The sequence below is a fragment of the Triturus cristatus genome, chromosome 9, assembly GCF_964204655.1.
Source record: "Triturus cristatus chromosome 9, aTriCri1.1, whole genome shotgun sequence".
NCBI lineage: Eukaryota > Metazoa > Chordata > Amphibia > Caudata > Salamandridae > Triturus > Triturus cristatus.
Genome location: NC_140592.1, coordinates 620,978,653 through 621,003,715, shown reverse-complemented (window position 1 = coordinate 621,003,715; position 25,063 = coordinate 620,978,653). Strand labels below are relative to the sequence as shown.

At 40.7% G+C, this 25,063-nt stretch overlaps 1 protein-coding gene across 1 annotated transcript in view; it reads left to right on the top strand.

The window, feature by feature from the left end:
* Positions 1 to 20,320, top strand: part of LOC146798400 (putative transcription factor Ovo-like 1) — a 40,031-nt gene extending 19,711 nt beyond the window's left edge. The window contains exon 3 of the mRNA XM_085627958.1: positions 19,766 to 20,320. Coding sequence (XP_085484084.1) covers positions 19,766 to 20,067 — 302 coding nt within the window. The 3' untranslated portion in view covers positions 20,068 to 20,320. The remainder of the gene's footprint in view (positions 1 to 19,765) is intronic.
* The last annotated feature ends 4,743 nt before the right edge of the window (positions 20,321 to 25,063 follow it).

Below are 25,063 nucleotides of genomic sequence, written 5' to 3'. Positions count from 1 at the left end.
ATTTCTGAATATTCTCAACTGCATCCCTCACACGTCATCTCTTTCCCCTTCAGCAATATCTTTTCACTCTCTTGTGCACAGGGATGGGCGAGCCGACACATTTTCGGGTAGAGCAGAGTCTGAGCCGAGCTGATTGTCTGGCTTGAGTCTAAGAGCACAGGCGCGAGAAGACTCCTGAAGAGGGCTAATAAGAAAATCATGCAGCAAACATCATGTAAAATATAAGAAAGTCTCTTCACAGATCACAAAAAGTGTGTTTCTATACATACAGAAGCATTTCACCTCAGTATATCACATAATATCACTGCACTGAGAGTTAGTTATTAAAAGTGATAGTTTTTAAACATGATTTTAGAACTATTCCCACCTGCGCCCCTGCCCTGGCAACAATGCCATTAGTGAACTAAGAGGCAAGCCAGTCATGTGCACATAGTATGTGGCCCAGATTCTTAGTATAGATAGAGCAACATTATTAAATCTAACAACAATCGTTTTTGTACTGCTCGCATGTGAAATAAAATATTTGCTTAGGATCACACAATTTGGTTAAGAAGGGAATCCGGGATTAATCCCAGGTGTTCTGGTTTCACGTTGTACAATTTAGCCACATCTCTTTGTCTCTCCATTTTACATCAAATGTTAATATTTTGCCTTTAATTTTAGGCAATTAAGGTTAGAGTAAGGGTCGCAGACAGAAGCTACACAAAAGCTTTGCTCGTTTCCGGCTCGACGTTCCAAGATGACATCTGATTTAGCGGAATCCAGGAATCATGCTCGAGCCTAGCTGAAGCCTTCATTGGCTTGCCCAAATCTACCCAGCCTGTACTTTCTTACGCCTCCTCCACTATCCCCAACACAGTGCATTTTATTGGCTCTAACCATATTTGAACAGCTTTCTATCTCCTGCATACACTTTCCCTCTGAATTACAAAGTTGATTGGAACATACAGGAACACAGCTCTGTAGGCTCAGGAGAGATGCCAAGGACTAGGTGTGCAGGTAGTCAGAATAATATAATGAACTAGTGAGATGGAAAATATGAGAAATTCACACTTTTTCAGCCTCAGCTCCTGAGTTCTTGATCGTACCTCTCATAATTACTCACCTTCAACCTGAACTCACCAAGACACTTAAAGTTAACTCATTTCACTCTATGCACGATTCAAAAACCATATGTTATGTGAAACTAAAGAAACACATCCAGGTACGGTTTCTACATTAGGACTCAGGGGGTGTGCCCCTCTGAAATTCCTACACATTTACATAAAAACATATTAAATAGATTTATTTATTTAGAGATACGATCGTATCTCTAAATAACTTGATGTATTTAAGTCTGGGCTGTCTGTTTCAGGCTGCCTGCCCGCCTCGTTCTGAAGCAGGAGATGGAAGCCAGGCTTTCTGAACTGTGATGCACGATGCAGGGCTTTCTGTTTTAAAGCCCTTCATTGCCATTTTGGTCTAGGGTTGTATGCACTCTGTAGGCCAGTGATGCAATAAACGTCATGGTTTCAGGCGTTGTAGACCTCATCCCTGCGTGATTTCAGACGTCTGTCATTCAAAGGCATAGATCCCACCCTTTTGTCATACGTGGGAGTGGATGTAAGCACGTCTGATTTGGTGCTTTGCTCTCGGTGATGGTAAGTGTTTGCATGCTAATGTTGTGTTATGTATATTGTGCTGAGACCCCTCATCACGCTAACCTCCCCCACTGTGACACCCCATGACCGCGCTGCAGATCGCTCGCTCCTTTAGAAGTGGAGCTGTTGTATTTATTCCCCTGCAAAATGGATCCAAATAACGAGCAGGGTTCTTGTTCCCTTGCGAAGTTGATCCAAAGATCTGAGTCAAGCCCGAAGCGAGAGATATGTGCTTACTGTGAAACATGTGCTTACAGTGGACAGTTCTCTGAAGTATGACATTAACTGGCCCTGTCTTCATGCTGCTAAGTTAACCCTGATGGCAAAAACATGGATTGACTTGCAAACAATGAATTTTAAGAACGTTAAGGGAATTCATTTCAGTGATTTAGTTCCTCTCCTACTCCACATGCTTTATTTAATCTTCCAATTCCCAAGAGTTAGCTATTTAATATTGTTGTTATTTATCTGTTTTTTTTCTGTGCATACTTGAGCCATGGCAGGTGTTTATTAGGGGCTTTGATTGAGCATGCAGGCGCTAAGGGTGAAGCCAAACAAAGTGCCTGTCAGTGGGTTGACCTCTCTTCAGAGTACACAGAACAAAGTTTATGTATTCCATTTGCAACTGAAATTCTGGGTATATGTGTGTGAAGGAGGTACACAGATGTCAAAATATTTGCAAGGCAAAAGTTAGAGAAATTAAAGTGCCTAAATTTGAGGGTGTGCAGTGCATGTTAGGGGCGGTGAAGTGACAGATACGAGGAAGTGCATTTGGGGAAGAGTGAAAAGAGGATGCTGAAGAGCAAAGAGAGGTGGTTTAAGATGTGCAGATGGACTAGATATGTAGAGAAAAAGTGGATACACATCCAACATAAAGTACACATAACTAAAGGCAAAAACTCCTTCCACAGGCCTCAGTGCTATTTAATTCCCAGACTCACTATTTCAGAACTTAAAAATTTCCAACAGGATTTAGGTGTATGTCAGTTTTTGTGTCATTTATCTGGATAAAATTACATCTTGGAGAGAAACCAAAATTCCAGTCAAGTGGCACACTATGGCAATCACAGAAATGCATTTGACATGTTCCTTTAAGTGGGATGAAAAAAGTGGGACCTCTCTATAAAGTCCCGGTTGCACACATTTCTATATGACTGGTTGCAGCCTGCATCTGTGGGTGCTTCTCAAAGTCTGGTTAGAGCATATTTTTCCAAATGTAATGCTGCCATCAGTGCAATACACTGGGCAAGCATACATTTTAAAAGGCTAAAGTTGGCATGTTGTATAATTTACACATTACAGTAACTGTTGAAAATATTAATGCAGAAAGATATGGGGCAGTTTTAATGTGTTTAATATTTCAAGACGATATGTTCTCACTGCTTAATAAGCCTTGCTTAATCGCTACATTCATTTGCTTAAAAATGCACTATTTGCCAATTTTTTTAAAAATTTCTTTCTCCGGAGAGGGACTCACCCTGGCCCTCAGGTTTGTCCATTGAACTTTTTCACATTGCTCGTTATATAAAAGTCATGCCCAATGTTTCCGCCCCACAACTTTCAAATGTCACCAGCCTCTACTGAACACATCTTGAAAAACCAAACACTCTTAGGGAAGCAGGCTGAAGTAAAACGTGAAATGTAAATAGGCACTGCATTTCTGGAATACAGATTTTTTACTAATTTAGTCATTGTTGAGAAATCAAAGTTTTTAGTTAAATACATGAACATAGGGCGTAGTTTGAAAATCAGGTTTTAATTACCTCATGGTATGAGACTCAGTGGGACCTACCCCACCTATAGCCTACCTGCATTTCATTTCTGCCACTAATAGCTGCTCTGCTTTGAAATTAAAAGTTTGTCTGAAGCCCCTTAGTTCAGCTGTGAGTAGAACAAAAGAACTGAAATTTGGCAATGAGATTCAGCACTGTACAACTTTTATTGGCCACGAAGATCATAAACCGGACGATTGGCAACTCTATGACGCCTGTCCCTTGGTGTTACTCATAATTACGTTGGTATAGTGCACAATGTCAATTAGAATGGTGTTGAAGCACTTTTGGTGTGCTGGGGTGACTTTGGAAACATTTATAATGCAGAACCCAGTCTGATTTGGCTTGTGAAGCCACGTGCATGGGAATGTGCCTATGTCTTCGTTAGTGGGCGCTGACTGGTTCTAGGATCTATTGTAACTAACCATTGAACCTCTCAGGGTGGGAGAGGACAGTGTGTGACTGATCCTACTCCAGCACTACAGGTGTGTCTGCTGCAACGGCGTGTCCACAAGCATTCCTCTCTCCTCAGAAGTCCGGCTGCCTCTGTAAAAGACAGCAGTCACATAGCCTGCAGTGGTGCCCAATTATATACAGTTTTGTGGTCATGCTATCGGTGAGAGTCGCTGGCACAGCTTATTAATGTGAGCATGAAAGCAAATAATCCCTTGAGATGAGAGAAGAGAAAGAGAACCCTGCCCTTGGACAGTGTCCAGTAGGGTGCAGAAAAAGCCCATGCCTTGATACGGTTGTTCAGTGCCAAAACCAGGCTATGGGCATTCTGCAATGGCCATCCAACGTGGTAGAGAATTAGTGTTATGCAACTGGGAGTGCAAGTGTTGGCCATTATACTACTATGCTACAACTCAGAAATCAGATTTATTTAAGTCAGGAGATGTATGTATAAAGCATTGGCAAGGCCAATAGGTCCTGGACCAGGAGAAAGGAATGAAAGGGTGTGGGTGGTTAGTGAAATGAAGAGTGAGACAAAATGGGAAACCGGCAGGGAAGAAAGGGAAAAACAAGAGATAGGTGTGAATAAGAAGCAATGTATACAGGAAAGAAGGGGGTGGGGGGCAGGGGGGACAAACTGGCGCAGACACAAAAGTGGAAGGTGGAAGTGGCAGGAAAGAGGTGACAGAGAGGCCAGTAATGTACTGTTTCCCACTTCAAGGCATGCAGTTCCTCGGAGGTGGAAAGATACACCCGACAACCAATAGTGTCAAGTTAGACAGAAATACTGCTCCGACTGAGCCAAAATACGATTGACAATGTCTCAAGTCAAGTAGTCGAAGTGCTTTAAAAAAATATAGGAACTGTGATGCTGTGTGCAAAATGGGCAGGATGAGTGAAGGCGGAGTCAAAGGCGTGCCCGAAAAATAAAATAATATGTAACATTTTTCGGTCTTTCATCTTCAGGTAACTACATATAAAATAGCGCACAGTTTAAATGAAAAATAAATGCAAGTTAAGTTAATCAGGGGTAAATCCATATCCTACATTATGGAATCTCTATTAGTTAATTCAGTGCAGAGGTCTGCGTGTTCAACCAGAGAGACATAGAAATAAATCGACGTTGGTGCAATGAAGAATAGTGACTTGCATGTTTAGTACTATGAGGTCCCAGTCTGTGACAGAAAGCACTGTGAATATGTCAGTCATTATTTAAAATACTTACATTACATGCAACATAGGACAGGCTGCTGTTAAATGCTCAAACAGATCTAAACTAAAACAATGCTTCCAAAATGTAGGTTTTTGTAATTCCCAGACTGTACATAGTGCAATTATGTTTAGAACTGTCCTTTAAAAACAAACACTTCCCAGCTCAGCTGGTAATTCCCTTGCACTACCACTCAAAAAAAATTAATTTGTGTCATGAGGAAGCTTCATGTGAGTCAATCAATTAAAGCCAATAGGTGCTTCCAAACATTCCAAACATTGGCGGCTGCCGACCAATTAAAGTGGTGGGGTGAACATATGAGGCACTGACAGGTCCTGGAAAAAAAAAAAGTGCCCATAGGCTTAATGCCAAAGCTTTCAATCATGGTCCGTTTTAAGCAAATTGTATAATGGGCCACGATAGGGAGCTCTGAAGTTGAGGCTGAAGTAACTGCAAGTTTTCCACAGTGTCTGTCAGTAGCTTAAATAAATAAAAGATTCACTTACCTCTGCCTCTGCTCCCGGTGCTCACAGTTTTTCTCTCTCCTCGTCAGTGACTCCAACTCCCCTCTTCCAGTCAAGGCACTGCTCTCATGCTGCACAGGCATGGCAGAAGCGGACTGGCATCCACGATAACCTAGTCACTGGGGGTCTCTGCTTGCTCTCCACCCGGCTGTTTTAGACAGCTAGGTGGAGAGGTTACACTGTGCATGTCAAGCTGGCCGTCGCAAGACAGCCGGCCAAAGTCACTTGCCAGTGCAAGCTGTTGGAATGGGCACCACTCCCCTGCTGTTAGTCAGCAGCAGTGGTCTCGCCCCCAAACAAGGCTCAGGCTGGGGAAAGGGAAAAATAAAATGGTAATAAATTCATTTTATTGCCATTTTATTTTTCACCATTTGTGGCATTGGCAGCAGGGGTAAGATGCTCCTCTACCGTAATAGAGGGGCTGCCGCTACTTCCAAACACCCTTTACATTTGCAGAATAATCAGCTGCACATATTTACATTTCTTTTAGGCAAACAGGCACCCCGGCAAGAAGGCCTGTTTATCTGTTTGCCCCTCCCTCAGTTTCACAGCAGAGGAGACTCCCTACCTTTTATTTCAGCTGAAGCATTTAATCTCTCAATTAAACCATTCCGCAATGGTTGTTTTTTCACAAAAAGTAGGGGAAGAGCATGGGCACATTGTGCCTCTCAGATCCCGACCACTACCACCACTGCTCAATCGAATGGCTGAAAGAGGCTGGCCAAAAATCCAGTGGTTTTATGGGGCAGACCCAAAGTCCACTCTAAAAATTAGAGGAAATAGGTCTCTTTGACAGACAGAATAACTTGTATTTAAATAAAGTCTGGCACCAAGAGGTGGATACATTTATGCACCCCATCACTTCCCACCTGCGCTGATGTCATATGACCTTTCCAATAAAGTTTAGAAAGTCAAGTAACTGATGTCTTCATGCACATTGAAGTCCTGAACCATATTGGAATTTTAAGAAAGTATAGTGTCTGACTTTGGCAGCTTCAAACTAAGGGGGTCATTACTGTATCAGGCAGAATCACTTCTGCCCAACACTGACTCGGTCATGGGACCAGCCAACACCCTTTCGGCGGTCCCGACCGCGCCATTAGGTTGCGACCGAACACTGTTCGTTCGCATTCCTTTCTTTCACTATGTACACCAGCCATAATGCATGCTCCGATAGTGAAATGGGAGGTGCGGTTCCTCCCTGCACCCCATGGAAGGCACCACAAGGTGCCTACCACAAGGTGCAGGGATCAACAGGGGAACACCATAGGCCTCCAAACAGAGGCCGTGCACCAAAGGGGGTCCTGCTGGGGACCCCAAATACGCTTTCTGACATGGTTTCCATGTCGGACAGGCCAGCATGGAAACCATGTCGGAAACTGTCATCTTATTCTCGAGGGGGGAAAGGCGTGCCCTTGAGATTACTTGGCGACTTCCGACTGGTAGACGGGCTCTCCGAGCCTGTCGGAAGCCGGCCGGAATAACCTGTTTGTTTCCTTTCCAATCGCCTCCATCATAATGAGGAAGACGGAAAGGAAACCGAGTGGCCTATTACGATGCAGCCGTAAAGGTTCTGACATTGCATTGTAATCGACAACTATGTATTTCACATTTTAGACTTGTCACACTGTATTGTAGGTATGTGGATCAGAATAGGGAAAAGGCAAGGATCTGTGCCCTAAAAGACCGACACTGTTAAGGGTTTTCAATCATTAAATACCAATGCAATGCATTTTGACTGCAATTGTGATCTCAAACAAAGGATGATATATCAACTCCTAAAAGGGTGTGGATTAGCAATGGAGAAGTTATTTGCGTGGGAAAGCTTCTCCTCTGCAAATCATGTGGGGCAGCCCCAGATGGAGGAGACAATAGTCCATTGGACCACTGCCTGCTCTTCTGATATGTTCCAAAGCCGTAAACATTTTTTCAAAGCAGTAACTGACACTTTAATTGACACGGCCTGCAATAAAACAAATATTTTCCATCTGGAAAAGCAGATGGAATGATGGGGTCCAACTGTCCCTTGCAGGCCACCATCCCTGAATTTGCACCAATCAAAGTGGTTTGATCACTAAAATTAATTGGACAGGCAATTTTGTGACCCTCAATGAAAGTACAATTTGCAATGCAACCTATCAGTACATACATCATACTGCAAACTGCATACCCGTTCTCAAATCATTATGCATGCAAATTGCAAATCCTAGTTTCAAATGGGTTTTTGTACTTCTCTTCTTAATTATTGAGCCCCATAATCATGAAATCGAGATATTTTTAGTCTGCCAGAGATTCACCAAATTAAAAAAAGGTGTATAGCCAATAAACATTTTATTTGTGCCTGTATAATTGCAAAAGGGTCTCAACTATGTTCAGAAAGTCTTTGCATTCATGCTCTTGAACAAACTTAAAAATAAGGAAAATAGATATGTAGGTAAAAGGCCTGTAAGGTAGTGTATTTCACTGTGATTACTGCATATGCAACAAACAGACCAAGATAATTGTCCCTCTGATTTCCTAAATTAAATCATATGCTTTACAGAGAGAGAAGGGATCCTTGGGCATGACAAACATGGTAATGTCTGACAAAGGCGGACAGGTCCCAGAGAATGACAGTGTCATTCTAAAGCAGCAAAGAAAATGCTTAACGAAAGACTATGATAAAGGAGCAGAGTAGAGATCTGGAGAGCAATGCCCAAGGACGCGGTGAGGTAAGTAGGGCTGGGGCCAGGTTTTGAGGGGTGGGGGTATTTTTTAATAGTTGGGATCGTTTTTAGGGCTTGGGGGTTGGGTACTTTTTAGGGCTCAGGGGGGTCGGGGTAGTGTTTAGGGTTCAGGGAGGGGTTGTGGAAGTGTTTAGGGCTCGGGTCAGGGTAGTGTTGATGGCTCGGGCAGGGTATTGTTTAGGGCTAGGGGGTCGGGTAGTGTTTAGGGCTAGGGGATCGAGGTAGTGTTTAGGGCTCGGGTGGGTTGGAGTCGAGTTTAGGACTCAGGGAGCAGGGGTAGTTTTTAAGGCTCAGGGCGGGGGTTGGGGTGTGATCTTTACCACACATCCCTTTACCAGTCACGCCTTTACCACAAAATTTCATGGTAAAGGCTTGTTTAGTAAAGGCATGCGTGGTAAAGGAATGCGTTGTAAGGACACATTCATTGTTGGGGATGTGTGGTAGAGGCGCCTGTGGTTTAGCCATGCGTGCCTCTGTCATACAACCCTTTTTTTCTCATACGGGTAGGACATGAATAAAAGCTGACTGTAAACACCTAGGGGCCCATCTACATGAGGTAAGTGATTATAAGGAATATAATAATTTGAGATGACACCTCTGTAAAGCTGTGTAGTTGTCTAAACAGAAACAAATCCATATTCTGGAAGCAGGAGATAAGGATCAGAAAAATATATTTATTTTCACTTGACTCGAATGACAATATTGCTTTTCCGCTAACAACACCCATAATTAGGAATGTAATTGAAATCTTTCTCCTGAGACACAATGTACTTCATAGAGGAAAATCACCATATGGCATCTAAGTGCCTGCATATCGTTTCTATCTTTCAGAGGGAGGGGTGAACTAAAAGGGCCAAAATTAAAACATGAAATCAGTAAAATAGTTCTATGCATAGTTTTGCTCCCTGTTCTCCCAATGTTGTTAGAGCAGAACTACCACTTCTACTGAAAACAACTAGCGCTATGTTTGGTGAAACAATAGTCCCAATATTAAAGGTAGTGGAAGAACCCCAAAAATGTGTATCACATAGACCAGTAGCCCCAGGGCTCTATGACAACATATTGGTGACAAAAATAATGAAATACAAAAATCTCAAGGTCAAAAATATAATCTTTCCATACTGTGTATATAAAAGATAAAATACAAAAATATTCTTACGAGATAGGTGAGCATATCGAATACTTATAAACAATGTATTAACTTTACAGTATATCATCTGAAAAAATATTACATTAAAAACACATTAAATAGAAAAAATATAACATTTAGGGGCCGATTCCGATCCGGGCCGGAAAGCACTCCGACCGAGCCAGATCTGGAGTGTTTTCCGACTGAGCTGGAGGCCTGCAGTCCAACCAAGCGAGTACAATGCTGCCGTATACTGCCAGACTCGGTTCGGTCGGACTCCCATAAAAGTCAATGGGAGCCGGTCGTACGACGCGTACATGGGCTCCCATTGACAAAATGGGTACGTCGCGGACAAGTGCGCCTCCTACAGTGGGTACGCGTCAGAGCCATCTGCACCGCACATGCCTGTGTTGGGGAGACCCATGGGTCTCCCCCTGTGTCCGAGTCATATGGCTGCAGGTGTCAGGGGGTCCAACCCGGACCCCCAAAGGCAACCACCCAGACGTTTTGCGAGCCGGACACTCCGGCTCGCACAGGCTGTCCGACGCGTGCATCGTACTGGCTCGGTTGTAAATCGCATCCACTGCAAGCCACGGTTAGCTTCCGACCGAGACGTACGGAGCGGTTTGGACCCGGAAACGACTCGGTCGGTGAATTTCACGTAGCTCGCATCGTACTTGCTCGCTCGTACAGCTGTACGAGTCGGCCGGAAAACACGCGTACGGCTCGTAGTTTTTCCGGCCGGATCGCGTTCGGTGCCCTTCCGACCCTGATCGGAATCGGCCCCTAAATTGTGTAAAATAGACAACGGAAATAAAAATATATACTTTTAAGCAAATGTAAAAATAACAAACAAATGGTGAAATAAACATTTATACCATAAAAATACTAACATTAATTAACAACTAAAAGCATTATAGATATAGATATATATATAGATATATATATATATATATATATATATATATATATATATATATATATCTATATATGCTTCCCAAACGACCAAGATTACCCAAGTCCGTGGCCCGTAGACAGGTGGCGAGTCAAACCGGGCAGGTCTCCCGATATTTAAATCACGCACAAAGATCTTCTTCAAAGAAGGACTCCCACTCAGGACAAAACCAAAGGTTTATTCACCAAGGCTACGCGTTTCGACAGCTTGGCTGTCGAAACGCGTAACCTTGGTGAATAAACCTTTGGTTTTGTCCTGAGTGCGAGTCCTTCTTTGAAGAAGATCTTTGTGCGTGATATATATATATATCAAATATGAAAAAATGGTTAGACAATAACATCATTAGATTAAAAAAAAATACTTTAAAAAATTAAAATAGATAAGTAAAAATAATTAAATTGAATACCTTTTAAAATTGAAATACAAAAAATACATCTTAGAAAAATTCAAGACAAAACAAATCTTAAAAAATGTGATTTTGCAGTTAAATGTACTACTTCCTCTCCAAAGTAAGTAACAGTAGGAAAAGTGTTGGATTTTGTGGGGTCAGGTTTACTATTCGCACTACAACGTAAATAACAGTATCGAAAGGGTTGGACTTTGGAGGGGTAAACTTTACTATACCCACTACAACCTGAGCAGCAGAAAGGAAAGTGGTGGATTGGGGAGATGTCAGATTTACCATTCAGACTCAAAGATAATCAACAGTCATGAAATTGTTTGAGTTTGTAGGGGTCAGATTTACTATTCCCACTCCAACCTGAACAGCAGTATGGAAAGTGTTCAACTTTGGAAGTGTCAAATGTACTGTTCTCTTTCCAACATTAGCAACGTTAGGGAAAGTGTTTGAGACTGCAAAACTTAAATTTTCTTTCATTCTAAAATTAAAAAGATATATACTTAAACATATTAACATAAAATATAATTAACGCATATATTTAAATATATGAAAAATGTATATTTTTAACATACAAACTGTTCAAACTAATTACGAGTTGAAATTAAATCATTAACAATCAGGAATTGAGAAAGTTAAAACAATTTACCATTAAAAAACATTGCAAAATATAAAATTTTTAAAACATGGGATGCATCGAAATCAGTCAGAAGCCACCATTCCACATAGGATGATCAAGATACACTTGTCCGAAAACTTGTGCTCACCCTCTGGTAGCTTGGCACCGAGCAGTCCGGCTTATCCTCAGGGCTCCAGTGCAAAGTATTGGCACAACACCACCCTTGCAACACACTGCGTACACCACAAAAAGACACTACACCATATGGATAAAACACATCTTTGTATTACACACACGAAATTAAATCATAATGTGATACACATTGTAAATGCACTCTACAGTTATACGCAATTGTCAAACTCTCTATTGAAATAAGAACAAAACACACATTGTATATACACTTTACAGTTAAATGCAATTGTCAGACTTTCCCATTAGCAGAAAGGTCAAACAGTCACAAGTCTTTGACTACGCCTCATGACACAACCCCTAGTACTTCAACTCCACCAGCCAATGATAAACGTTGCCCTGGCTGGTGCCCCATTGACAGTTGGAAACACCTAACATGGAAAGAAACAGTTACTATGTTTCGTCCATCCGGATTAGACCTCCAGGTGCCCGACGGCACCTGCACGAGTGCGGGATCGCGATTCCCCCCATAGACAAAAGGTGTGACCCTGGAAGCTGGTGTGCTTCCAAGTCTGGAGAAATGTTTTCCTCTCAAGCGGTGATGTGACTTTCCGTAGCCCCGACACTCAACTGTAGGTGCCCACAAGGCGCACAAACCCCTCGGGCCTTGTCACGGTGCTCTCCACAACAAAGAAACTTGTGGTGTGGGTCCAGGGAGAGGGAGCCAATGACCTCGGGCAGAGACCACAATGTCAGGCGCTGTTATCTCAGCTCCCAGCTCAGGTTCCCCCAACACCCCTCGGAAACCACACACTCTGGAGCCCAAAGAGAGAACAGGTCCCCTGGTTGCAAGCACTGGTTCTTTCAGAATCTGCAAACTTCCCCCGCACTCCCCACACTCATCACGACCCAGCATCTCAGGGGGCTGCTGATCTTTATACACACACTTTTCTGCACAGTGTAATCATGGTTTACGTCAGTACGGTCCTTATCCCAACCACGATCACTTCCACCTGTCTCCGATATAGCAAGAGACATGCAGAACCTTGGCATGTAGCTTTTTAAATGCCAAGCCAAGTAACAGTAACCTGTGCACCCAGGCGCCCCCAGGGCACACCTGGGGAACAATCGATGAGCTCCCTCCGTGGATGGCACAACCATGCAGCAGGCCCACAGAGGCGCATTCGAGAAACATGCCCCGGGTATAGGTGTTACTCCTTGAAAAGGGACTTACAGCTAACTCGAATCAGCCAATCAAATATACACCAATCGCCAGTGTATATATGATGAGCACAACGCTTTGGCACTACACAGAAGTGTCAAACGTGCTCGAAGTCATAAAGTTAGCATCCAGAGCAACAGAAATCTGGGAAGAAGGAAATCAAAAAGTTGAGGTTAAGCATCCTCGATAGGCCCATTTGCAACATCAACTTAACAATATTAAAAATTAACTAATACAATAACATATTACAATTATTAAATATATTAATTATTAAAATCAGTCAAATAATATGCATAATCAAAATTCTAATTAGTCACTTAACAATAAAAATACCATTTTAATTTAAAATTATCCATGAAAGAATTCATTTTTACACTAATTTACATAATTTTTAATCAAATAAACAAATTCAAAATAACAAAAAATTATAAACATTTAAAAATATTTTTAAAACTTCCCACCCCATTCCACTACAAACCCGACAACCCACCCAAAAAGTTTGTTAAAAAATTAAACAATTCTTCTACTATAATTCCCCCCAAAATTAACTATACCAAAAAATACACACTTAACATTAAAATAATCACAACATACAAAACAAAAGGTATTACAATACAATAAAATTATTTTAAAAAACAATATTATATGGAGCTATATTAAAAAAACAATAGAAAGTACATAAAAAGACTAGATAGTTACCTTCTATATTCTATATTCTGTCCCACAATACTTTTGGCATTACAATATTTTTGACATGATAATTGTTTCAAATTATATTTTTCAAACAATATTCTGGCACAACACAGGTGGTTGAGCCGTGAATCAAGATAGCCACCTACACACTGAGCTAAAGATGATGGGTATTATATCTTGTTTATAGCTGCATTTATACCTGAAGTATCCTAGGAAAAAAGGGCATGTGAGAGAGAGGAGATGCTTAGACTGGGCCTGACCTACATTTAAGTTATGCTGGTGAAATTTGTGAAATGCCAGAATTTAAGCATTATAACAAATTCCTGGGATTTCTCCAAAAGTAGCAGTGCGTGATTTTGCATAACTTTTTTACCAGAGCGTATATCTTGCACAAAAAAAGTTTCGGGAGATACCAGTAGGAGACTTATTTGGACAGAAAATGTGTCACAAAAGCACATATTCTGGTTCAACCAGTTTCCTGCTGATATATCAAAAGATTTATTTTTTTACACAAGTTGCACGCTCAAATACTAAAAGTGAGGTGAGATGCTCGTAAAATACATTTAGATACAAAAGTGGAATTTTCTGAAATTTTCACGGAATGTTGCTTCAAAACGTTAGGGAATTATGCACTAATCCTAGTTTAGAATCCCGATGCCGTGAAGCTATTGCTGCATTTACCTGGTTCCAGCCTTCAACAATGGATAATGGCGGCACATCACGCCCTCGCCAGAAACCCCTTCTCCTTGAACTACTTGCAATGCTTTTGTCCCCGATTTTACGACCGGAGCCCAGCAGCCTTGTCAGTTAGTTATGATGTGGCCCTCTTCCCCTGCCAATCAGCTAGAGGCCTGTAGCAGATGGATGCTGAGGTGTGGGTCATGGTTCGCCATGTGGTGGCTCCTCCGCTAAGGTGAAAGAGCATCGACCCACTGCTTTTAAGCAGTGTAACTAAAGGAAAAATAAAATGATAATAACTAAGTTATTAGCATTTTCTTTTTTCCTTGTTGTGGCAGCTTTGCGAAGGTGGCATGGCTGCTCTGCTTACAGAGCAGGAGAGGGGAGGTATGGTTTGCACTTCCTAAAGTGTGCATGACTGTTTTGCCGGACTCACTCAGGCTGCATTACATCCTGGGTGGAGAACATGACCAGGCCCCCAGTCCCTGTCTGACAGCCGAACCACCAATCTGGATTGCAGTGTTCTGATTAGCTCAGGGGAGCCTGGGTACTCTGTTCCGGTTCCGGAGATGACGGTGGAGAGGGGGCGAGATGTGGCGAGGAGGTACTTTTTTCTTTTTCTTTACCCCCTCTCTCGACCCCCTGTCCTCCCACCACCAATCTGTGCCAGCCGGCACTGGTTTCGCAACCCTATCACTCTCAGCCTGATCAGTGGAGATGTGGATGCGTTGGTAGAGCTCTCCTCTGTGGGGTTTCCAGATGGTGAGTAATACTAGGAGCGAGAGCCCGGGGACTACAACTGAGCTGGGGGAAGCGGACTGACAGACCAGAGGTGTATTTAGTGGCTGTTGTGCTAGCGAAACATATGCATGAAAAAGGTCCTCTGATAGGTTGTGCCCTGGCTAAATCCCTCCCTGTCTCTATGCTCCCTTGCATGTGTGACCTTCTCATTTCTCTCCTTGTATTGGAGAGAGATGTATAAAAAAATATGTACACCTAATGAGGGAACCTTTTTGAGCAGCCATCGCTGCGTGAATAATTTGTCGGTAGCTTCCGACATGCGCTGGTGTCTGAATGGCAACACTCAAGAAGATCCCAATAGAAACAGAAAAATCAAGCTCCCCGATTTAACTTTCCTACCCAAACAAGTGGTCTTTCTGTCTGAAGGCGAAACAATAGTGGTGTATGCAATTCACATAATTTGATTTTGTGTAATTATGTGGAAAAAATGCATGAAATTACACAAATTTACGCAAAATGCAAACTGACATTTGGCTATTTTACTGCATAATATATGAGGATGCATTTGACAGTGAAGAAAAAAGCGCAAAAAAGACAAGCACTGCTATAAAGAGCCTCTTGAATTCTGCTTATTCACATTGTCCCTGTGTGCTTGTGCTACATTTTTGTTGCTAACGGTGCATAATTATGAGAGGTGGCATACTAGTGTAATTGCTGGAAATGATATGTAACAAGTGTACCACGAATTACTGAAATTACGCAAGATTATGCTGGTGTAACAGCAAATTCACCCAGGTTTAATGAATTAGGCTTAGCAATATGCATACGCATAATTGCATTGAATTTTCAAATTGTTCATAAGGCTGCAGCTGGAACCTGGAAGAAGACAAGGGCACCAAATTGTCTCAACAAAATTGCCTGTAGAGATTTGCTTTCTTCATGAAGCCTTTACAAAGTCAACTAGGTCTTGGTGCTCTTGGTTTAGACAATGGACAGGTATCCGTACACCACTGTCTTTGTGGTAGTGCCGCAATACAGAGCTGTAGAAGAAAACAGATGTAGACATTTGCTTTTGAGCAAGTCTTCGAAAAGTCAAAGACACAGTTGTTGGGTTGGAAATAAAAGTGGAGACAATAAACAGCACATCACGCCACTTAAATCAAATATATCACAATTGAAGTACGTCAATCAGCAGCTGATGGCATTAATGGAACATTCAAAAAGCTAGAGTGACAGAGCCTGGATGCTGAGAGATAAGAATTCTGTTCATAAATTAGATGACACAATGGTTATTTTTTTGCAGTAAACATTATCAGTGGATTCTGATATGATTTTATAGGAGGCGCATGAAACTGTAATCAGAGGTCAGGCGATTTCTAGTTTTATAGGAAAGCACAAGGCTAGGTTACAGGCATCCAGTAAGGGAGAGGAGAAAGTCATTATACAGAATGCTTTGGTAGGATGCTGGATAGCTAATAAAAAAACTGGCCGAGAAAATCTCTACAGGCGATTCTGTAGAGACAATCTGGTGATCTTGACTTTGCATGTGTTTACAGCTTACTAGTTGAGAAAAAACACTAAGGTAAGATATTTAGCTATGCATTGCAGTTTATCTTAATTATGAAATAAAGCAGGGAGGCTCTTGGTATGGCTTAGAAACATGGGGTAGATGGATTGATAGTATAGAGGAATACACTGGGATGGTGTACACCCTAAGTGAAGAAATTGCATAGGCATTTGCCACTTGTTTTTGTTTCTTTTATGCTACAAGGACTGCAGATGTAACTGACGTGGCAGCCTGTATTGATGATCTGAATATTGTTTTGCTTTCTAGAGAAAAGCTTGGAGGGTACCCTATAGTGGAGGAGGTATTGGGACCTATCATTTAACTCCATGGTGGAAAAGGACTACATATCAAATTGTTTTTTAAACATCTCCAGCGCATTTATAGAAGACATCTTACAGATATTGCTTGAAACAAAGATGGATGAGTATTACACTATAATATGTGACTTTCCAAAGTGGTACTAATTTCCACTTCAATCTTCAGATTTAAAAAAATCCTGTTAATTTGCATTTCTTCTTTTTGCAACTGGCAAGCCAGCATAGCCAATGCATTTAATCTCTTTACGGGACTTCATCAGGGCTGCAAAAATACATATGCAACATAATGTCAATGAAAAAACAACTAAATAATATGTGCTTATCACAATGAGTACATTGCACATCTCTTGTTCGCCTGTCCGGTGTATAGGCTCCCCAGAAATAGGTGGCTAAAGCCGGTTTGTCAATTACTGGGTCCAATGAGTCATCGTAACGCTCTCCGCATCTTATGTACAGATACCTCCTCACTTACTTTGATATGCGGGGTGGCCAAATTCTTGGGCTCTGCCTGGTTAACAAGAAGCAAGATTTTGGCTAGGAAGCCTAATTGCCTAATTAGTGCAGACACTAATTGTGATTAGCGTCCACCTATCTAGGGTTACAGAACTGGGTCTCTCTTTTTTGCATAGGGCTTCAGTTTATACTTTTAGTTTTAGACTTTCTATGGTTTTTATAAACAAATCATGAACAAAATATGTATTGGAAACTGTATCCGTATAAGCTGTTTTAGGCGATGGTTTAATTGTTTTTTTAAATGAATTTTGTAAATATGTTTCTCTTTTTATTCGAAAATGCACTGTTTTAATGATATTTCAATATCGAATAAAGCTTATACTACTACTACTACTAACTAAATAATATTAAGCACATACACATTTACAGAAATAAAATCTAAGTACTATCCAGAAAAAACAAATCGTATGTAACAATTGCACAGCTGTGTGTAAACCTAACTCAACATGCCAAGCATCAGTAATAATCATGAAAAAGTAGCAGATGACCTTTTCAAATGTAGCAGGCACAAGGCAGAAATGACCAAACTGTGATTATGGTGTATATATATTTTTGCAGCCCTGATGAAGCCCCATAATAGGATGAAACCCATTGGCTGGGCTGCCTTGTTATTTGGAAAAAGAAGAAATGCAAATTAACTAATAAAGATAATTCTCTACATTGGAAGTTTAAAGTGGCAATTATTTAGATAATCCCTGAAACAATGATGCAAATGTTTAATGTTTTCTGGTACATATTCTTTATAAGGAAATATTTTAATATAATAGACTGTGTCTGACTATTTACAAAGAATTAAGAACCATTTTTGGGGTGCTTCTCTCTCTCTCTAACTTGTACATTTCTAAAAGTGTCTTATGGGGGCTCTTTAGCAGTTGGACCAAAGGAGAGTAAATCACCATTGAATATACCATTGGACTTGTGACTTGCGCAATGTATCTGTGCCATAACTACTAAATTGTGTGAACTTATTATAGGTAGTGGTTGTATCCTTAAATGGTGCTAAAGCATTTTAATTATTTGATTGGTCTTTTATATTTCTGATTTTAGAAAAAATAAGTTTGAATTTGTCATTTATATCATGGTTTAGATTGTTGTACACTGTACCAGTAGCTAGAGTTAACGTAAGGAGAGTCTTGTCAGGTGTCTGTGATCTTAGGTGGGGCCATGACTCTAGGACCACTGACATGTTGGATGAGGAGGTACCTCCTTGTTAGGGGACTCAAATGGGTAGATTACTGGGATGAGAGAACATCACTCTCTGCTGATGATATCCTCCTGTACATGGAAGATCCAGAAGTATCAATTTCTAGGTTCTTTATTAGATATTCTAGGTTCACCATAAAATGGACCACATCAGCATTAGGAGTCACAACAGGGTTTGCTATGTGCAAATGTAAATACCATGAGAGAGGGGCATATTCTATTAGTTGAAACTGCATGCATCATTAACAAGATTCAAAGCCGAAACAAAGCACAGAGGTGGTGCGCAAGACTGAGTCACGCTTGGTAGAAATTAATCCCAGTACCTGTGGATTACACATGGAATTATAGATGGGTAACAATCAATTACAGGGATATTTTCCCCCGAGTGGTTCTGACTGACGTTAAATAGACGACAGTAAAGCTTGAGTTGTCTAGGATGTCACTCAGAACCCTGAAGTAAAAAACATCCCCATAACTCAATTCGTAGCTATGTATAAGATATGTCATGCATGGCCCCAAAACCATCTTTCCCTTGCCTTCATCTAATGCGCAGGGGCCAAAGATTATGGGAGAGCTAAACATAGCATGTACACTCCTCCCTGACACAAATGTGAAAAATAAATATCTTAACTGCTATCCTTAACCAAAACCCACTACCTTCTCTGCCTTCTTTCCCCCTCCTGCAGCTCTGCTTTCAGTCAAAGAAGACAAACAGAGCTGCGCTGGCAGGCTCTCAGGGAGCCCCAGCAGCATGGCCTGGAAGGCCTTTACGACATGACAACAGATGATAACCAGTTTTATTAACTGTTGCAATGTCATTACGACTTTCAGAAACTGAAATAAACTATGGAGGCTCTCTGTGAGAAGGAGATATTTGCAGTGGAATCTCAACCTGCTAAGAGGTTTTATTGATTGTTAATTGCACCCGCAGCTCACAAAGGTCAACGTGCAACAATAATTTTACCTATGATTGATGGATTAATGCAGCAATGTACCACAACATTAAGTGGCCAGATTGGCTAAATACTTTGGAATGGAAAGCAATTTTGCAGCACATTCGAGTGAAAGCTATTTATGTGGTGTGTTCCACCTCATAAGTATCTTGCTATAATGCTAATGTATCATACGTATCATACTTAGCTCCTATAAAATTATTTCACAATTCTATAAAGAATGAAGGTTTTCAAATAACCTTCTCTTGGTAGATGATAAAAATAAAGTGCAACTCATCAATTTAGCAGTCCACCATTTAATGTTACTGTTCCTCTGTTTTGCAGGAATTCGGCCATATAAATGCCACATCTGCGAGAAGGCTTTTACTCAGCGCTGTTCCTTGGAGTCCCATCTGAAGAAAATCCACAGCATTCAGCAGGCCTACGCCTACCGGGAAAGGCGGTCAAAGATATTCGTCTGCGAAGAGTGTGGGTTCACCTCCAGCAATGGGGATGATTATTACCTGCATGTGCGGGAGCTCCACCCAAATAGCCCAATGCTGCGCAAATATTTTAGGAAGCAAGTGGCAGCCACGCTTCATGATAAACTTCGAATACTTCTGTACCCAAGTGGCTATTACGCATGATACGTGCATGATTCTTTTCCCAAGACAATTTCTAGTTTACTAACTTTTATAAAAGTGTCACTATTCATAAAAACGATGCAAACGATAGATAGAACCACTGGGCTGAATTGGAGCATTGACATTTTAAAGGATTTTAAAAATATATAAGTTTTAGTAAAATTTACATTTTAATTTTCCTAGGCTGTATCAACAGGATAGTAGGTTATTGATCAAAAATTCGTAGAATGGCATGATCAACGTGAAATTCTCCAATGGAATCAGTGGGCCTGATTCACAGAACTAACTTATGACAAAATCCTAAACTTACTACCATTTTGGTATTCACAGAAGGCACTTACTCATTTTTGGTATTCACAGAAAGCACTTACTCATTGATGAGTAAGTGCCTTCTGTGAATACCAAAATGAGTAAGTGCACTTACTCATTTTGGTATTCACAGAAGGCACTCACTCATCAATGAGTAAGTGCCTTCTGTGAATAACAAAATGAGTAAGTGCCTTCTGTGAATACCAAAATGAGTAAATAGTAGTAAGTTTAGGATTTTGTCTTAAGTTAGTTCTGTGAATCAGGCCCTATGTACATTCTTTAAGGAATTATTCTGTCAAATTACACTGGTTAGGTTGGCTACCTGCTGAAATGTTTTTAGATGCCTTTTGTTCAATTTTAGACTTCTTGAAGTGGTAGAAGAAAGCTTGTTTTGCCCTCAAACAAAAGCTGTGCACTTATCAGCCAATGCTGTTTTTCCCGGCTGGAGACACATCTGTTAAACAAATGAAACAAAATCATGCCTACATCCATCAAAGCGCATATAAGCTTAACCTTGCATAAATGCTCAAAATTAAACCAGTTTTTCAGTGTATTTATAATCAGCATATTTATGAAGTTAATGTTATTGTCATTATGAAATTTTAATAGTAAATTGAAATTACTTGACGCGTCATCACTTGAGTCAAAGGCATACCTGATCTAGAGCAAACCATCTGGGGCAAACAATGTCACAATAGGAGCAAAGACATCACCAGAGTGAAAATAGGAAATGAAGGCAAGGAAGGACTAGAAAGCAAGCCTTCTCTATCTATGCATCCAAGATACGGAAGAATGTCCCCTTCAACATCAGAAAAAAATCCCACCTTCTTGGAATTCAGAAAGAAACTCAAGACATCTCTTTATGGAACAACATCAGCTTTGCTTTTGCATAATAATTATCAAAAATATTCCAAAATGATGTTAAATTACACATAATTATGTGAAATGCAAATGTATAATTTTATGCGATATTTTAGCATGAAACGAGTCATTGTATACATTTTTGACCCGGGGACACATTCAAACAAAAGCACACTGTTCAACATCTGCTCATGTTGCATTGTTCCTGTGCTGTCACTATATATTTTTACCATGAGTTTGCGGTAAATCTGTACTGAGTATGGTGCATAATTACTCGCAATGGTGTGATTTGGGGAATTTTTTTTTTTTAACAAGAGTAAAGCAAAATTTCGGAAATTACCCAAATTGCACTAGCAGAATTTAAATTTCGCACAAGCCTGAGAACCCATCTTCTCTTTACATCCTATACATGTACCTGAGCTCTCACCCTTTTATTCAGGTTAGCTATTTAGAACTACCCCCTATATATACATGTGTACAAAGTTTGACAGATCTCACCCTTGGAGAAAATGATATTAACTAAAATGACATTCATGTGAGCAGTTGTTTTGTATACACAACGATGTGTGTTAGGCTCAGAGAGCAATTTTTCACTTTTGTTTAACCTTTCATTAATAAAGGCGACTTTCTCAGGACAATCATAAATGTTGACTTTGTCATAGAATATTTTCAGAGTAAACAAGTTGTTTTCAGTTGATTTCAGTAAAAATGATATAGATGATGCTGTTTCATTTGTCTCTCTGACGGGGTGGAAGCTCCAGTAGGGGATGGATCTGTGCTGTATGTGTAAGGACTAAGGGTGGGCAGACAACTCCGTTCCGCCCACGGAATGTGCGGAGATTTGCCCTTCCGCGATAATAGGCGGAGAAACAGGGCAAATCTCCGCACACTCGGGGCATAACAGAACATGGCCGCCCGCCTCCCGCCCGCAGTATTAAATACATTAAAAAATCAATTTTTAAATAACCTTACCTTATCGGTGGCGTCCCCGGGCTTCCATCCTACTCCAGCATGTCTTCTTCTGGCAACTGCGCATGCGCGGGAGCCCGCGCATGCGCATTCCTCGGCAGGAATGCGCATGGGCGGGCTCCCGTGCATGCGCAGTTCCCAGAAGAAGACGCGCTGGAGGACGATGGAAGCCCGGGAACGCCGCCGATAAGGTAAGGTTATTTAAAAAATTATTTTTTAATGTATTTAATACTGCGGGTGGGAGGCAGGATGTGCGTAACGGAACTATGCAGAGAGTGCGGAGATTGGTTCCATCTCCTTGCCTCTCCGCGTAGGTCCCTTACGCACATAATGCCTTACCCTTAGTAAAGACATCAATGAACATCTAACCTCAACATTTGCATTTGAGAGGCCTTATTTCCCCTTGTAGGAATTCCCTTAACCTACCAAAAAACTCTTAAGGATAGAAAATCTTCTATGGTTCATTATCAGGACAGAGGTGCCTATACTATACAAGGGGAAACTCAACTGAGCCTGCCTTTAGCCTGGTCCGCATCAGGAAGACCACTAAGGGGAACTAGATTTTCTTTACCAGAGAGCTATGAACCATTGCCCTATTTTGTCTGCCCTTACCCTCCACAACTGTCAGGTGGAGGGAAAACCAATACAGAGCGTGTGCATAACTGCCATCTTTCACAGCAAGAAAAGATTTGAGGAAAGGATGAGTAGGTCCCATAGAAGAGAACTGGAATCATCTGGTAATATAAATAGATTTCAGACTCAGATAAAATAAAGACCTTCTAATGCAAAAATCTAAGAGAAATAAAGGAAAGTCTAATAATATGGTAAAAGGTGGTTTAGGATGAGTAAGTACACACCAGGTTGCTTCGGATATATGACGTTACAACGCATGCTTTTACAATGTGGGCTTTACAAGGCACCTACCATTACAACACATTTGTTTACAACACTACCATTACAACGTATCTCCATAGAGGTACATTAAAAGTGCCATTACAACTCATACCATTACCATGCATTCCATTACAATACATGCTATTACAACACATGTTACAAAACTTATGAAATATGGTTTTTAATAACCACCAAAAATGGTGGATTTTATTTTTTTTAATTACAGAACAGAAACGTCTAAATTGCAAAACATTTCATGATGTCAAATGTTTCTCAAAAGCAATAAAATTTCAGATGGAACAACACTACTGACAATAGGCAAATCAGCATTTGCATTCCAAATGCAACAAAACTGGTGTCCTTCCTCTATTTTCACTCTGCCAGTACAGCCATGATCTACACAAAATGGCTTTTGTTCTAAAAAGTAACGAAAAGAACCCTCTTTTTTCACAATACTTAATAAATAAACATTCTGAAATGCGTCAAAATACATTCCAAAATATATATTTTTTAAAAAAATTTTCAAACAAACGTATAAATTCAGCCAACCGCCATTTTGTGCTCAGTGGAACACTGACTTCCCTGGTGACCACATGCTGCTGAGGTGCGAGGAGAAAAAGAACAGTTTTCTATATAGACACTGCCACCTATTGACTCAAGTAAGTGAAACGTTAACATAAAACACATAAGAACGCCAATAATTTCCAAACCTAATATTAATTTCAGTTTTCTAACAAATTAACAGATTTTGGTCATAAACAAACCAAAAATCTTGAGGAAAAAAAAGGCAACTTTTACCTCAGAGAAGGTGCTGGTCAGTGGTGGAGGGGTAAAATTACTATTCCAACTCCACCGGGTGCTTACCTTAGGGAAGGTCATAGTCAGTGGTGGGGGCAAAATTACTGTTCCAACTCCACCAGGTGCTTGCCTCAGGGAAGGTGCTGGTCACTGGTGGTGGGGCAAAATTGCTATTCCTACTCTACCAGGTGCTTCCCTCAGGGAAGGTGCTGGTCAGTGGTGGGGAACAAAATAACTATTCCAACTCTGCCAGGTGCTTGCCTCAGGGAAAGTGCTTGTCAGTTATTGGGCATGAAATGTAATGCATTTACTGTAAACCATACAGACATTATACTTTTTATACAGGACTTGCAATGTACCCATTAAAAAGGACAGAACAAAAACATCGTCAGGACTCAAACCCATCTACACCAGCACTTGTTCAAAAGTGAAAGACTTTGAGAGGTTAAATGTTTGCAAAACCTAATTTTTCAACCCAAATTAAACAAAGAAATTCTCTAAAGTACCCAAAAACAAACATCAGTTTTAAAAAAAGCAAAAAAAAATTAAAAAGGTCTGTTCTTTTGTAATGACAAATCTTAGATCTCCCCTGGACCAAGGAATGTACCGTCACTTTCCCAGGGAGAGAATATCAGTTCCAAACGTATGGAATATAACATATACACAGCACTTCCTAAGGTGGGCAAACTTTCAACACTGCCCCAAAGGCAAGGCAAGAAAACAATATATACTCAGACTTTGCACATCACTTGCCAGGATTAGATTAGACCAACTTCCTATAACACAATTACCTGCTAGAAGCGAATTCACCCATCCTTCTACAACAGAATACTTGGCCAAGAAGAGTCCACACCTCCTGTTACAAGGAAAAGACGAATTGGTATATCTGGGATGTATTTATTTGTAAATAGCACCACACAGTAAGCCAAATGCACCTAACATAGCAGACTAACATATCAATAATATGATTGAACATACAATCAAGGCAAATATATATATATATGTAGAAATATATATATGTATGGATATAAGAATCAGAAATAAGAAGGAAAGGAAAGAATTCAGAAAATAATCAAGATACAGTTAGTAGCAGAGACACCTCACCTAATGCTCCATCATTTCACCCCACTTTGCTCAAGGGGAGTCCATTGCTTGAACCGGGCGAAAG